Source organism: Neopelma chrysocephalum, unplaced genomic scaffold (assembly GCF_003984885.1).
Source record: "Neopelma chrysocephalum unplaced genomic scaffold, ASM398488v2 Primary Assembly neopelma1_174, whole genome shotgun sequence".
NCBI classification, from domain to species: Eukaryota; Metazoa; Chordata; class Aves; order Passeriformes; family Pipridae; genus Neopelma; species Neopelma chrysocephalum.
In genome coordinates this window covers 653,327-668,265 of record NW_020897836.1, presented here as the reverse complement: position 1 = coordinate 668,265, position 14,939 = coordinate 653,327, and the positions used below count along the sequence as shown (strand labels likewise).

The following is a 14,939-nucleotide window of genomic DNA, read 5'->3' as shown; positions in this document are numbered from 1 at the left end:
AGGGCCCATGGATGCTCCAGGAAGGACGTTGTGGGGGATGTAGGACATCACGTGTGCTCCAGGAAGGATGTGGTGGAGGATGGGATGGCTCAGGGCCCCTCCATCCCCCCTGGAAGGGAGATAAGGCACTGCAGGATCCATCCTGCCCCCTGGCAGGGGGGTCCAGGGGAAGGGATACCTCAAGGTCCCTCTGCATCCCGTGGGGGTTTTCCAGGGATCTGTCTCCTGGGAAGCCGTGGCACAGCTGCAGGTCGTGGTTTGCCCCACCCCAGCTCAGGGGGGCCATCGGTGTCACCTCCCGGTTTGGGGGTCTGCACCCCAGCCCTGCACTGCCTCCAGCATAAATCCCTGTCTGTGTGTGAATTCCTCGTCTTCCTCCTTCCCCCAGAAGGGTTTAAAACAATCATAACGTTTCCGAGCCTTTGCCAAGCACAGAAATGCAGGAATGTGGCCGAAATTCCTTTAGGGAAGAAGTTTTTGGGGGCTTTGTTCCGCGCGGACCTGGCTGGGCTGTGCCTCCGGGAGCGTCCCCCCTGCTCCCTGGCCCCCTGGATCCCGGGAATTCAGCTGGATTGCTGCCCGAAGCTGCGGGCTTGGAGAGGGACCTCCCTCACCCCCCCCCTACCCAGGGCAGCGGAGGGAGTGGGATCGGAGTGAAAAGGGGCTGGAAAAACTTTTCCCGTGGAGAAAAACGCGGCTCCGCAGCCCTTGGAGATTCCTGGTTTGCCCTAAAATGGGAGCGTGGGGAAGGAGGAGCGGTGACTAACCCCGGAGATGGTGTCTGGGTGTTTCCCCGCCGGCGTTTATTTTGCTTTCCTTAGCAAAATGCCTGGAGAGCGGGCGGTGCTGGGGCTGGATCGGGATTCTTGGGGCCTAATTGAAACCAGGACGGCTCCAGAGAGAGCCACGGCCTGGCGGGAGAGACGAGTGGTTCTGGCACAGGGGGACGTGGAAGAACTCCCCGTCCGTCCTTCCTGTGGTTTTGGGAACGGAGCTGGGATAGGAGCTGGGAGCTCGAGGAAAGCCACGCTCCCGGTGGGAAAAGTTTACGGAGCTGTGCAAAGCAGGGGCCCCAAGGTTTGGGAGGCCGAGCCCATGGACTCGTCTCAAAGGTCTCCAAGGGCGTCAGGGGCTGTTAATCCCGTGGGAGCAACGTCCAGCGTGGCTGGACACCGTGTCACAGCTCCTGGTTATCCTGCATTGGATAGTCCTGGTGGATTTGGGTGCGAGGTTGGAGATCCCCAGGAATTTTTGAAAAGGCTCCAGGTAGACCTTTCAGCATCTTCCTGGTTCCCAAAGGGGCTCCAGGAGAGCTGGAGAGGGACTGGGGACAAGGGATGGAGGGACAGGACAAGGGGGAATGGCTTCCCACTGCCAGAGGGCAGGGTTAGATGGGATATTGGGAAGGAATTGCTGGCTGGGAGGGTGGGGAGGCCCTGGCACAGGTTGCCCAGATTCCTGGAAGTGTCCAAGGCCAGGCTGGATAGGGTTTGGAGCAACCTGGGCTAGTGGAAGGTGTCCCTGCCCATGGCAGGGGGTTGGAACTGGATGATTTTTATGGTCCCTTCCAACCCAACCCATTCCATGATTCTCCAATTGGCTCTCTGTCTCCCTCCCTTCCTGCAGCTTCGCTTGCATAAGGAAAATTTACTTCCCCTTGCAGCATTCGGTATCACAAGAGCTTTGAAGGCTCTTTATCTTCACCCTTGGCCCCTGAGGATGGAAGTGAGCACGGAAAACATGGAAAGTTCTCACGCTGTGCCAGGAGCATCTCTGCTCACTCCAAGCCTGGAGCTGGAAGGTGTCCCCAGGGTGGGTGACAGCTTTGCAGCGTGGAAGAAGCTGCACTTTTTTATTTTTTGGAGAGGACTCCCAAGGGCTGGAGCTTGTCCAGCCAGGTGGGAGAAGGATCGTGGGGAGTCCGGGAGCCACCGGAGCTTCCAACCGGCTCCCGACGTCTGGTGTGGCCCCCATTGCAAACAACTTTTGTTTAGGAGGAAATTTTTTAGTCCCAGATGAAAAAAAGAGCAAAACAAACAGAGGGTCCCACCCTCCTGGCCCAGGCCTGTGCCCCGGAGATAACCAGGGGAGGGGGTGGGAGTTGGGGCTGTGCCAAGAGCTGCTTTTTGGGATCCCGTCTCCGGCCCTCACTCCTGGGCACAAACCCGCTGCCAGCTGGGATGGGATCCTGCCTAGAAAAGGCCTCCATTGTCAGTGTGTTGACCTTGCTCTCGTTTTCCTGCTGATTTTTTATTGCATGGAAACTTCACCGGTGGGTAATTATGATCCTTGTTTTCTGCTTCGGTGGAAAATGTTCCGTCAAAACTTGGACTCTTCTCCGGGAACGCGCCGGTGGCCGGGGGTGTTGATGAGCTGCTTTGTCCGGCTCAGTTCTCGGTCGTTTCAGTGTTTTGCCGGAAGAAAATCAACTCCTGGAGTTGCACAAGAGCAGCCTGAGAGCTCCCATGGCCTTTTTGGGCATCCCAAGGCTTGTCCCACGCTCCGGCAGCTCCAGGCATTGGGCTTGGCAGGCAGAGCAGGCGCTGAGGATCCCATCATTTCTCCCTTTCCACTTGAGCCTTCCCACATCCAAAAAAACATGTGCCTGGGCAGGATGCTCCTGGTCCTCACCTCCCCATCCCAGGACCTGGTCCCTGCAGCTCTCTGTGCTGCCTCATTTTTTGGGAAGTCAAAAAACGTGGCAGGTGGTGATTCCCTCCCAAAGCAGGGCCCAGCCCAGAAGAAGAGGGATTTTTGGGGTACTCACAAGGCAGCTGTTGCTTCTGCTTCCTGACATCCAGGAAATGCCCTTGGAGCCCCCCATAGGGTCTCCTCCTGCTTTCCCTGTGGGAAAGACAGGGAGTGTCACCTCCGTATCCACAACATCAGCAGGAATCTGGGGAGGCTGGAAGTGCATCCAGCAAAAAACAAGCTTCCATCTGACACCCATCGGGCTGTGTTTTCATTAAGTCATGGAATGGTTTGGGTTGGAAGGGACCTTAAAGATCATCTTGTTCCACCCCCTGCCATGGGCAGGGACACCTTCCACTGGCCCAGGTTGCTCCAACCTGGCCTTGGACACTTCCAGGGATCCAGGGACAGCCACAGCTTCTCTGGGCAACCTGTGCCAGGGCCTCCCCACCCTCCCAGCCAGGAATTCCTTCCCAATATCCCATCTATCCCTGCCCTCTGGCAGTGGGAAGCCATTCCCCCTTGTCCTGTCCCTCCACCCCTTGTCCCAGGTCCCTCTCCGAGGTGCTTGGAGACCTTTTCCCCTTGGCCAAGGTGTCACATCCCTTGGGTGGGGTCTCAGCATTGAGGGGGGCAGGAGGTATCTGGAAACACCTGCAGGGTTGGACCTCGGATCTTTCACTGCATGGGGACCCAAAATATCCTTGATTTTACTGCCTGGGCTGTGGTGGGAAGGAGCAGTGGGCATCCAAGGCTTCCTGGGCTGGCTGAAGAAAACCCTGACTGTCATTCCTTCCTCTCTCCCTCATGGAAATACCATTTCCATTTGCCTGCTGTCCCTAAGACCTCCCAGCCCCTCGGAAATGGGAGAGGTTAACGCCATGAGTCTGCTGGCCATGCAAACACCGGGCTGCTGGAGCAAAATCCGGGGCTTTCCAGCACTGGGATCTCGTGTTGAAGGGGATGATAAGTGTGGCAGGAGTCCTGGTTCCTGGCTCTGGTGTTTTCCTGCAGTGCCTTGCAGTTGTTCTCTGGCTGCTGCCTCGTATTGGGAGCGACGGCAGCGCGTGGCCGTCGGCGTCTCTGCGACAGGGAAGTTGTCTTGGGAAGTTGTTCCCCCTGCAAAATTAGCTCAGCCTCAAGTTCCCCAAAGCCCTTCCGTGCTTCACTTCACTTCCCTTTACTTGTTCCTGTTCCTCCCCAGCTGTGCAGGGGGAGCCTGGGCTTGTGTGGGGCCGCAGCATCTCCACCCTGGCAGCAGGAATGGGACAATCTCCTCCCGCTCCATCAGCAAAGGAGCTTCCCTCTGGGTGCTGAACTTCTCCAGCCGAGGTCCTTGAGGCCACCAGGGCTTTTCCTGCTCCATGCCATGATGGAGCTCTTTTGGGCTGAGGCTCGGTGGAAAAGAGACAGGGAGTTCCTTGGGTTTGGGGGAAAGATGTCATGGAGATGGGCCGAGATGGCAGAGAAGGAGTTTGTGAGTCCCATCACTGCCTGGAGCTCTGTGGCTTGGCATGGAGAGGGAGAAGCAGCTGGGAGGAAGGAAAGGGCTGATCCAGAGGCACATCCAGGGCTGATCTGGAAAGTCAGTAATGGGTCCTGTCCATCTGCTCAGCAGTATGGGGGCTTTGGAGGCTCCCAAACTCCCTCAAGACCAAGGGATGATCCCCAAATCCCTGCAAGGACTCCCTCACTAAGCCCCTCACCAGGCACTTTTCCCTCCCCCTCTCCCTTGGGACCCATCACATCCCCTCCTTGCTGTGGCCAGTGCTTTCCCTGGCGCTGTCCTTGTGCTTTCCCAGGGATAGATCCACTCTAATCTCCTCCTCCAGCCCCTCTGGACCCATGTCAGCCCGTGCTGTGCTTGTGGCCACCTCCCTCCCTCATCAAATTAAAAGCAGGAGCTCATTAGCAGTGGAGCCCTCGGGGCTGTGGCATCTCTGGGATGCGGTGCTTGTTGTCATTCCCATCTCTGGGATGCGGTGCTTGTTGTCATTCCCATCTCTGGGATGTGGTGCTTGTTGTCATTCCCATCTCTGGGATGTGGTGCTTGTTGTCATTCCCATCTCTGGGATGCGGTGCTTGTTGTCATTCCCATCTCTGGGATGTCTGGGGTGCTTGTTGTCACTCCCATTGTGGCTTTGGCTCCTCCTGCATCTCCCAGGAGAGACCTTTCACACCCTTTCTGCTCCCAGTCGGGCACCAGCCGAGGCCAAAGCTCTGCAGTTGTGTCCTTGGCACGTCTGTCCTTAAGCCCAGGAGAGGAAGAGCCCTGGCAGGGGGCAGGGAGGAAATTGCTGCTCCGTGATGGATTCGGGATGGAAAGTTTTAATCCAAGGGCGAGGAGGAGCCCTTTTCCCTGGGGGCTGCCATCAGAGATGCCCAGCGAGGCCGGTGAAGGTCTTGGAGGTGGCCCAGGAGCAGGAGGGAGCTCCCTGGAGGCCCTGAGCTGTGATGAAACACGTGTTTTGGGGCTGGAAACGCAGCTCTGGGGGGGGTTGTTGTGTCTCCTCGGAGCCAGGAAACGCCCTGGAGTGTCGAAATCAGGGGGAGGAGAGGGTCAGTGCTGCCAAAAATCAGGTCAGGATGCTCTGTGTGCTGCGGGAGGGCAGCCAGGCCTCGGGATAACGTCCTTGGTGGCCAGCTGGTCCCAGGCAAGCCTTTCCCCCCAGTTGTGATCCCCAAAGTGCTTCACAGGGCTTAATTTTCCTCCTACTTGCTCAGTTAACCCCATTTTCACCCATTTCCACTGCTGGTTTAAGGAGTTTAAGGCCCTTGCTCTGTCCTGCTCAGAGTAAACTCTGATTTTCTTGTTTTTTAAAAGATATTGGAGTGGTTTGATCCCAAGTCTGGGCACGTTGGGTTTGGTTTCTCGGTGGCCTGTCGCCCTCCATCATCTTAAAACCCCAAAAAGCTGCAGATTCAGGCTTTTTTCCTCTGTTTCACACTAATTTTCAAGGTCCTGGTTTCCTCCAGCTGCAGAAGAACCTTCAGTCAGCTCGGAAAACACCTCGATCCTGTCGGAACAAAGCTCTGGATGCTGGGGGGGAACCGGTGCTGTTGCTCGTGCTGAGTTCAGCTGGTGCTTCAGGAGACTCCAAGGGGATTCCCTCCCTTCCCAACTGGCAAAGTGCCAGTCTTTGGTGCCCAGGAAGGCAGGGTGGGCTCTGCTGTCTGCCCCTCTCGCCCTCCAAGGGATGGCTCAAAAGCAGGAGAGGAGTTTTTGGGGGATGCTCCTCGTGATTCCCCAGGGAATCTTCTCGGGGGTAGAGGGGTCCAGGAAAAACCTGGCATCCTCTCCACACGTGGTGTGTCAGGTGAAAATGGCCTTGAAGCCTTCGCTGCTGGGTCTCTTCCCACCCTGGAGCTTGTTGGAGCCTGCCCTTGGCACAGGTGTGCACATTCCTGCCCTGGGAATTTGCTTGCCCTGGCAGAGGCTTGGCTGGGACACAGGGTTTGGCTTCCGGGATGGGAGTTTGGGGACTCCATCCCTGGAGCAGCATCCCGTGGATCCAAGTGTCTAACCAGCTACTGGGCTCAAAATTCATTCCATTTTTCCCTTTTCCCCCCTTTTTTGTGTGAGTGACTCATTCCCGGGAGCGCATTGATGTGACAGATGGACAATCCACGTGTGACCTGTTGCCAGAGCGGGTGTAGCCGGTATTTTAAGCTCCTTGGAGCCCTTGGGCTTGGTGTCCCTTCGGAGAACCGGCATTCCCAAGCCTCCCATTGCCTCTGGGAACTGAGTTCTCCGTACAAACCCCGCCGTGATGCTTTTCCCAGCTGGAAGTAGGAAAGGATTTGCAGCAAAAAACGTGTTTCTCCTGCCCATCCCGTGCACGCTGAGGTGCTCCAGGGGAACCTGTGGGAGCAGCTCCTTGTGCTTTGCAATCCTGCAAAGTCAGCTCCATGCTTGGCTGTTTTTTTAACCTTGGAATCTCATGTAGCAGGTGATTGGATCACCCTCTCCCATCCTTACACAGGGACCTTGTCCCCGTGTCTTGTGGTGCTCGGGAAGTTCACATCACTTGGTGACCCCAAATGTGGTTTATTGGCTTGTTGGCAGCCGGGAAAACATGGGAAAACACAAATCTTGGATGCTCTGGAGTGGATAAATGCAGCTGGAGTGATCTCCTCCTGACTCCTGCTAGTACCATTTATAAATATTCCATGCTCCATTTTACAGCTCCTTAAATCTTCCCTCCTCCCCTCTTCCCATCCTGTGCTGGAGAGAGGAAAAGCCTCGGATTTTCTCAGCCCAGAGTGGTTGGAGATGAAGTTACAGCCCGTGTTCTCGTGTCCTGGTGGCTGAGAGCTCTTCTCCATCCCTGGTGTCTGTCCTGATCCAAAAATTGTCCCCCTCTGTGCCATCACATCCCCCTGTTTGCCTCTGCCAGCCGGCACAGAGGCTGTAGGGACAGATTTGGGAACAGTGGGGTGGTTGGGAAGCATCCTCTGTCTCCTCAGAGTACAGGGACAAGGAAACAACTCCTCTGGGGCCAAGGAGGGGGTCCTGTGGGGCATTCCATGCAGGAATGAGGATGCTCAGGACCTTGCCAGGATGGACCTTGTCCGTGGAGCACTGAGGTGCTGCAGGATCCGTGCATGACGTGCCATGAGCTTGGACACAAGCAGGGCTGGGGTTATTCCTGGTTTTCAGGCCATTCCCTGCCACTGAGTCCCACTGCAGTGACACTATCCCTGTTCCCGGCCCGTGAGCTGTGGGATGAGCCTTTCAGCGGGGCGTGGATGCCAAGTGTTGGTCGGTGGTGGGATCTTCTCCCACGGGTTCCTGGTTGTCCCAGTGGGCTACATCCTGTTCCACCCCTCACCACACCTTCATTCCCGAGGAATTCCATTTAGGCAGCACCTCTGGAGCTGGCTATGTCCAAGCTGGAGCCCGTTAGAGGGGCAGGGCAGAGCTGTTCCGTGGACTTGTGTAACGAGCTCAGGGTAGGGGGGGTTGGTTTCTACAAGTTCTGTTTTCGAGCACTTCTCGGAAGGATGGAGAGATGAACTTCCCACCTCAGCTGCTCCGTCTGCAGGGGAAGGGAATCAGCCCTGTGTTTATTTTTCCAGCTGTGCTTTTAGCAGCTCCCAGGGCTCACCTGGCAAAACCAGCCGTCCAAAACCAACCCGAAAACCGGCGCTGCGGAAAAGCTGCCGGCGGGGGAAGGAACAAAGAAAAGCACAAAATTCCCCGGGGTTGGGTTGTTTTCCACCCCTGTGCTTCCCTTCCCAGGCAGGTGAGCTCCAGCTCTTGGCTCACCAGAATCTTCTTTGCTGTGCTCTCGAGGGGGTTGTGCCAAGAGGAGCCAACGTTCCCGTTTTCCCCGGATCGCCTTTTCTGTGCTCTGTCACTGTAGCAGCCCAAATAATCCTTAATTTAAGACTTGGGGCTCTTCTCTCCATCTCCAGCCAGGCTGACCTTGTTGCAGGGATGAATCAGCAGTAAATGTCAGGCTGGTGTGATCAGGGAAGAGGCTTTGGCTCCGTGTTGGGACATGTCTGTCTCCAAAGTAATGAGTTGGGCAGGGGAGGAGAATTCCTGCTCAGTTTGAGACAAACCTCGACCACCCTGACAGTGCTCAGTGGTTTTGGGAAGCTTTTGGGAAGCACCTGATGGTTGAAGTGCTCCAGAAACACTCCAGCTGTGCATCCCTAAGGGACTTAATTTCCCAAGGAAGTGCTGGTAAAGCCCTGGGACCAGTTTGAGAGTGAAACTGGAGACCCTCGTGCCCAGGGTGTGTCGAGCAGCTCCGGTGGGGTGAGGTAGGACCAGCTGAGCTGGAAGTTGGACAGGGATCTCTTGGGGACCCCAGCTGGAATCATGGGAGAGCAAAGGTTGTTCTCCTTGGAAGGACAGGACCCATGTCATCCCTGGAAGTGGAGCAGGATGGTGCCCGTGGCAGCTCTGACAGTCGTGCTGTGTGCAATGCGTTGCTCATCCGATCTTGTCCCGGTGTCCGTTGGTATTCCCAAACCAGTGAAATGAGCTTGGATCACTCCAGGGTTTTGGCATGCTGATCCCTGAAGCTGCTGATAGGCTGGAAGCCTTGGCTTTGTGCTTGGTTTTGTGCTGAGGGAGTTGTTTGGTCAGGAGGAGGGTGTGGAAGGGGGATGGAAAACCTCGGATCACGGGCAGCGTTGTTGTTCCATTGGGGTTGGCTCAGTGTCCTGGTCATCCCATCAGCTTGTCCTCCCATCCCAGAAGATGTTGGGGTTGGCTCTGTGTCCTGGTCATCCCAGCAGCTTGTCCTCCCATCCCAGGAGGTTCTGGCATTGGCTGTATGTCTTGGTCATCCCAGCAGCTTGTCCTCCCATCCCAGGAGGTTTTGGGGTTGGCTCTGTGTCCTGGTCATCCCAGGAGCTTATCCTCCCATCCCAGGAGGTGCTGGGTTGTCTCAAACCCAAAGGAATATTCTCATATTCTCATGCCCAAGCAATTCCATACCCAGCAGAAGGTTCCAAGGTGTCCCTGTGCTCCCCATAAACTGTCACCTGCAGCCCAAGGGAGGACAAAGAGCAAGGAAAAGAGGATGGTACCAACCCTGAGCAAATCCATCCTGTCCTCATCCCTCCTTAGCAAACATCCCTACGCTCCTGTTTCCACTCCAGGGTGTTTTTTCCCTTTGCTCAGCACTGGCCGCCTTTCCGGTCCGGGATGCTGCCGGAGGATGAGGGGGGGAAGCACGTGTTTTTTGGGAAGCTGGAGATACAGCAGCACTTTGTGTGCAGCTCCCCGTGCCTCCAATTGATCCTGGCAACAGCAAATGTAAAAATAGACGCCGGGTGCCTTCTCCCAAACGGTGCCTTTTGGCAGCCGCTCCCTTCGAGTCTCCGTGGAAATGAGTGGGAGGAGGGAGGGAAGGGATTCACTCCGAGTGTCTGGAGGCAGTTGGGATGTGCTGATTAACCAGGGTGACCTAAATGAGTGAGCACAGCCACGGGGTGGGGGCTGGGGAGGCCTCTGCCACACGTGGATGCTCACAATCCCTGTTCCCAGCTTCCAAACCCCTTGGAGCACCTCTGGCTTCCCAGGAGCTGCCCCGGAGCTCGCAGGGGGACTCCGAGTTCTTCCCGTTTCTGAGGAGTTCTCTGTTTGAGGTTTCCTCTCCTGGCCCCCTGTGATGGGGTGAGTTGCTGTTTCCTTCCCCCTCAGCCATCCCTGGGGCCTGGGGGGCTCTCCAGCCCCTTCCCTGCTGCAGAATCCGTGGAGGACAGATCCTGGAATCCCCTATTTTGGGAGGATTCACCCCCAGCACGGTGCAACACTGCACCGAGGTGCTGGATCCAGGGAGTGTCAGAGGGAAGAATTTTTTTTTAGGAAAAGCTGATTTCCTGAGCCTGTGGTTTGTGTCTCCAGGCTGCATTCCCTGGATGTGTCCCATTGGAGATGTCCCTGAGCACACCTGGCTCTTCACGTGTCCAAGGCTGAGGTGTCTCAGCAGGAGCATCACTGATGATCCAGCAGTAGCTCATGGGGGGAAGGAGCAGTTCTCCACAGAGCAGAAGGATGTGGATATGGGACCAGCAGGCTGGGAAGCAGCTGGATTCATCCTCTGGGATGCCCGTTTCCAGCTGTAGGGAGCAAGGGAAGGAGCACAGATTGGGGGGCCAAGCACATCTCCTTAGGTAGGAGCAATCCTGCTCCCCATCACCACCAGCTCTGACTCTGGGACAAGACAGCCAGTTTAATTCAACTTTAATTTAATGTTAATCTAATTTTAATTTAATTTTTTTAACTAGCAAAGCCCATGTTGGGCTGGGCCCCCTCCAAACCTTGCTAAGAACCCAGGGAGCAGGTGGCTGGAGATGAGTGTCTTATCCAGGATGTCCCAGGCAACGAGGAGCTGGATCCAAGCTGGTGCCACCTTCCTCAGGAGAGGCCTCCAAAACACCCCCAAGAGGCAGATCCTTGTGGTCCCATATCCCTGGTGCCGGATGTGCTTGGCACAGCTTCCTCCCTCTCCCTGTGCTCCTCCAGCACCTCTTCCAGAGTCCGATTAACATAACCCACTTCTGCTATTTCAAGCCTGGAAAAGGGGCTTTGTGGGCAGGACTGGTTTGTTTTTCCAGGTGTATCCTCTATTCCCACAAAAGAGGTCGTGGCCCCCTTCAAAATGTGACCTCGGGTGGCCCCAGTCCAGAAACCCCCAGCCAGGGAAGAAATATGGGAAACCAAGGGCTGTGGGATGAGGTTAATAGTGAAAAAATGCTGTGGAAGTTTGATTTTTAGCTGGGCTGGGACTTGCAGCCCTCCCTGAGCCCAGGCAGTGTTTGCACCTCCCGTTTCCACTGGAACTGATTCATAAAAACCCCGGAACACGCAACGTGTGGAACAACTTAATCCTCCCAAACACTCGTCTGGTGCCACAAACTTAGAGCTGAGCCTAAAAATAGCCCTGTTGCCTGTTGGAGGTGTAGTCCTGACTGTTTGCTGACTGTGGATGAGGTCTTGGGATCCAAAAATAGCTCCTTAATCCCATGCCAGCATAAGCAGGGGCTTTTCCTTGAACAGATGCTTTTTGGAGCAGCTCAGGCCGAGCCCCCAAATTCCTTTTAATGCCCACAAGATTGGAAGGGATGGGATGGGAGATGCTGTTCCCTCTCATCAGCCTCAGAGGCTCGTGCCTTTCCTTAATCCACCCAGATTCCTCCTATTTTTTTTTCCATGGGATGACATAAGGTGTAAAAACTACTTTCAGGAGTTTTTTTGTTTTTCCTGTGAAGTGATTCAGCCTCCAAATCTCTCCTTTCACAGCTGCCAGGCTGCTCCAGCCCTTCCCTCTTGAACTTCTTCCAGCTCTTGAATTCAACTAAACAATATTGGATGTTCCAGGCAGCCTTTTCCCCTCCAATCCTACGGGAAGTGTCCTCCTGACTCACCTGCTCCTTCTCCCTGGCAGTGGATCAGCCCATTCTGGTGTCTTTTTGCTGCTGGTGTTTTGCTCTGAGGGGTTAATGCTGCTTTTTTTCCCCATGGATTTTGTTTTTCCTGCCCGCCTGGATATTTTCAAGCTCAAAGCCTGGGTACTGAAAATTGTGCAGTGGGAATCCTGTGGGGTGGGATAAGGGAGTGGTGGGAACAGGAATGCGTTCACTGAGGATTTAATTCTGTGTCTGTTCCCAGGAAAGTTCCAGGCTCTGTCCTTCCTGCATTTTGAATTACTTGGTGAAGGACCTGGGCGCTTCCAGCTGTGCACTTGGAATATTTATCAGGGAATTAGGGAATCTGTGCCCCATTCATAGAATGGTTTGGGTTGAAAAGGCCTTAAAACTCATCTTATTCCAACCCCCTGCCATGGACAGGGACACCTTCCACCAGACCAGGTTGCTCCAAACCCCATCCAACCTGTTCTTGGACGATTCCAGGGCATGGTGTAGCCTTCCCAGCTCCTCCCTTCATCCAGGATGTGATAATTTCCCTGGCAGCATTAGGGAAACTTCTGGAGAACACAATTACACTTCTCTCCTTGCCCTGGTGATTTCAGCCTGGTCACACCCACCTCCATCCCAGCACATTTTCCTTCCCTATTTTTTTTTTTTCTTCTCAGTGATTTGGCTCTCCAAGTGGATGTAAAACACCACTGGGATATTTATTTTCTGGGAAAATGTTAACCCAGGTCCAGAAATGTCTTCCAGCTCCCATTGCTGTGTCTTTCACCCAGGAAGGACAACACGGAGAAATAGGGTCTGTCCTGAACCTATAGATTTCCTTGGGCCTTGTTAAGGGGAATTTTAATCATAAATTCATCTTTTAATACTCTGATTTGGGAGGGAGCAGAGCTACCAGGGCAGTGGCTGTGCTGGAGACCTGCTCATCCTGCTGCAGCTGCCCTGGGAAGCAGCACCTGGAATGGGGCAGAAAGATGGAGCATCCTGTGGGAGAAGGGAGCGAAGGACCACTGGGTTGGCAGCGATTTTTGGGAAGAAACTGTTTCCTCACAGCCTGTGTTTGGTGCTGCCCCATCTGAACATGGAAATGGAGAACTAGAAGGTGGCTCTGGGCATGTCTTGCTGTGGTGTCCTCTCTCCCACCTTTCATTCCCACTGGCAGGAAGCAAGACCCCTTTCCCAGAGGTTGCTCCATGCCCTTCCTGTGGAAGAATTGGGACCTAAATGGAGGTTGGGATTATTTTTGCCTTGTGCAGTGGATGGTTTGGAGGCTTTTCCCGTGTTCCTGCCATGCAAAGCTCTGGAGCACAGTCCGTGTTCCAGGTTTTGTGTGGGGCAGGACAGTAGGAAGCATCCCTGGGATCCCGCTGTGGAGTCAGTGGGAGCCTCTGAGCTGGTGGACATGGCCAATATCTCCTTCTGGAGCTCTCACCAGGCAGGAGAATTCCATCAGCCAGCTGTGGGAATGCAGATATTTCCCGAAAACCAGTAACCTGGGTAGGGTTGGGTTGGGTAGGTGCTTCACAGAAGGTTCTCCTTCCCATTAAGAACTCCTGGGATTCACCATCCTCACAGTACTCGATGCAAGGACACTCTGAGTCAAACTTGAGCACCTTTATTTTGGGTGAGACACAGAAGGTCTGGCAGAAAGTTATTTTGATGGATGTTGTTGGGAGCCTTTGGCATTCCGGGTCTGCCTGTGCCTGGAAGGATTTGTTGAGTCACCGGCTCTGGAATATTTAAACCGGGAGCACAAAGCGCCGTCGGCTTTGTTTTCTTTCCAACCTGAGCTCCCAGCAACCTGACAAGTGACCCTACAAAAACTGGGCCACTGGTGGCAGCATTCCCTGGAAAAGCACAGTGGTGTCTGACACCAAGGTGGCGTTTTCCAGGTTATTTAGTGGAAGGACAGTGTTTAGGATAATGGCAGGGATGGAGATGGAGTTCTTACAATGCCATGGTGGTTGAGGGGTGTCTCTGACTCGGGTTTTAGGTGGTACCTGGGACTCTTAGAACAGAATCATGGAATCATTAAGGTTGGAAAAGCCCTCCAAGATCATGGAGTCCAACCTGTGACTGATCCCCACCTTGTCACCCAGCCCAGAGCACTGAGTGCCATGTCCAGTTGTTCCTTGGACACCTCTGGGGTGGGGACTGCACCACCTCCCAGGGCAGCCCCTTCCAATGTTTAACAACCCTTTCCATGAAGAAACTCATGCCAGATAGCACTGGTGCCTTCTCCCACCCTAGCAGCATCTTCTCCAGAGTTTTCCTGGCTTGTGACTCTTGGAAATGACAGAGGCACCTTTCCTTTTCTTTCCTCTCTGGCTCCAGGTGGCACAAGCTGCACTCCAAGGCCGGGAAGAAGGAGAAGGAGCGGGGTGAGATCCTGGTGAGCATCCAGTTCACACGGAACAACCTCACAGCCAGCATGTTCGACCTGTCCATGAAGGATAAACCACGGTCACCCTTCGGGAAGCTGAAGGACAAGGTGACAGGCAAGAAGAAATACGACCTGGAGTCGGCCTCTGCCATCATCCCCAGCAGCCTGGGCGGCCTGGACGTGGAGGATGACTACGAAATGGGGGGCAAGAAGGCCAAAGTCAAGGGCTTTTTCCTGAAGAACAAGCTGCGCAAGTCATCCCTGACGCAATCCAACACTTCCCTGGGTTCCGACAGCACCATCTCCTCTGCCAGCCTGAGCTTGGCAGCAAATGTTCCTGAGGTAACCAAATCCCCGAACAGACACAGCAGTCTGTCCATGGAGCGCTCTGGTAAGAGGATCATGGATAATCCCTCCCCCTTTTTTTTCCCCCCCTTCTTTTTTTTTCCTTTGTAAAGGACTGTTGAGACTTTCTTGCAAATCTGTTAACTAATTACTGACCTAGTCATGGAATCGTAGGAACATGGGGTTATTTGGGTTGGAAAAGCCCTCTGAGATCATCAAGTCCAACCATTCCCCAGCACTGCCAAGGCCACCACTGACCCGTGTCCCCAAGTGCCACATCCACAGGGATTTTAAATCCCTCCAGGGATGGGGACTCTACTGCTGCCAGGGCTGTGCCAGGGCTGGACAACCATGACGAAATTTTCCCCAATATCCAACCTAAACCTCCCCTGGCACAGCTTGAGGCCGTTCCCTCTCCTCCTGTCCCTTTTTCCCTGAGAGCAGAGCCCGACTTCCCCCCAGCTCCCCCCTCCTGTCAGGGAGTTGCAGAGCCAGAAGGTCCCCCCTGAGCCTCCTTTTCTCCAGGCTGAGAATCAATATCCTGCAAAAACCCTCTGAGATCTTCTGCCTTCTGCCTTTGTGCTTGGCAGAACAGGGAGAAACATCCAAGATTTTGCTTTTC

General features: G+C 54.7%; 1 protein-coding gene across 1 annotated transcript in view; it reads left to right on the top strand.

The window, feature by feature from the left end:
* Positions 1 to 14,939, top strand: part of RAB11FIP5 (RAB11 family interacting protein 5) — a 33,932-nt gene that overhangs the window by 613 nt on the left and 18,380 nt on the right. Inside the window, exon 2 of the mRNA XM_027701921.1 lies at positions 13,924 to 14,363. Within this exon, the coding sequence (XP_027557722.1) occupies positions 13,924 to 14,363 (440 nt within the window). The remainder of the gene's footprint in view (positions 1 to 13,923; positions 14,364 to 14,939) is intronic.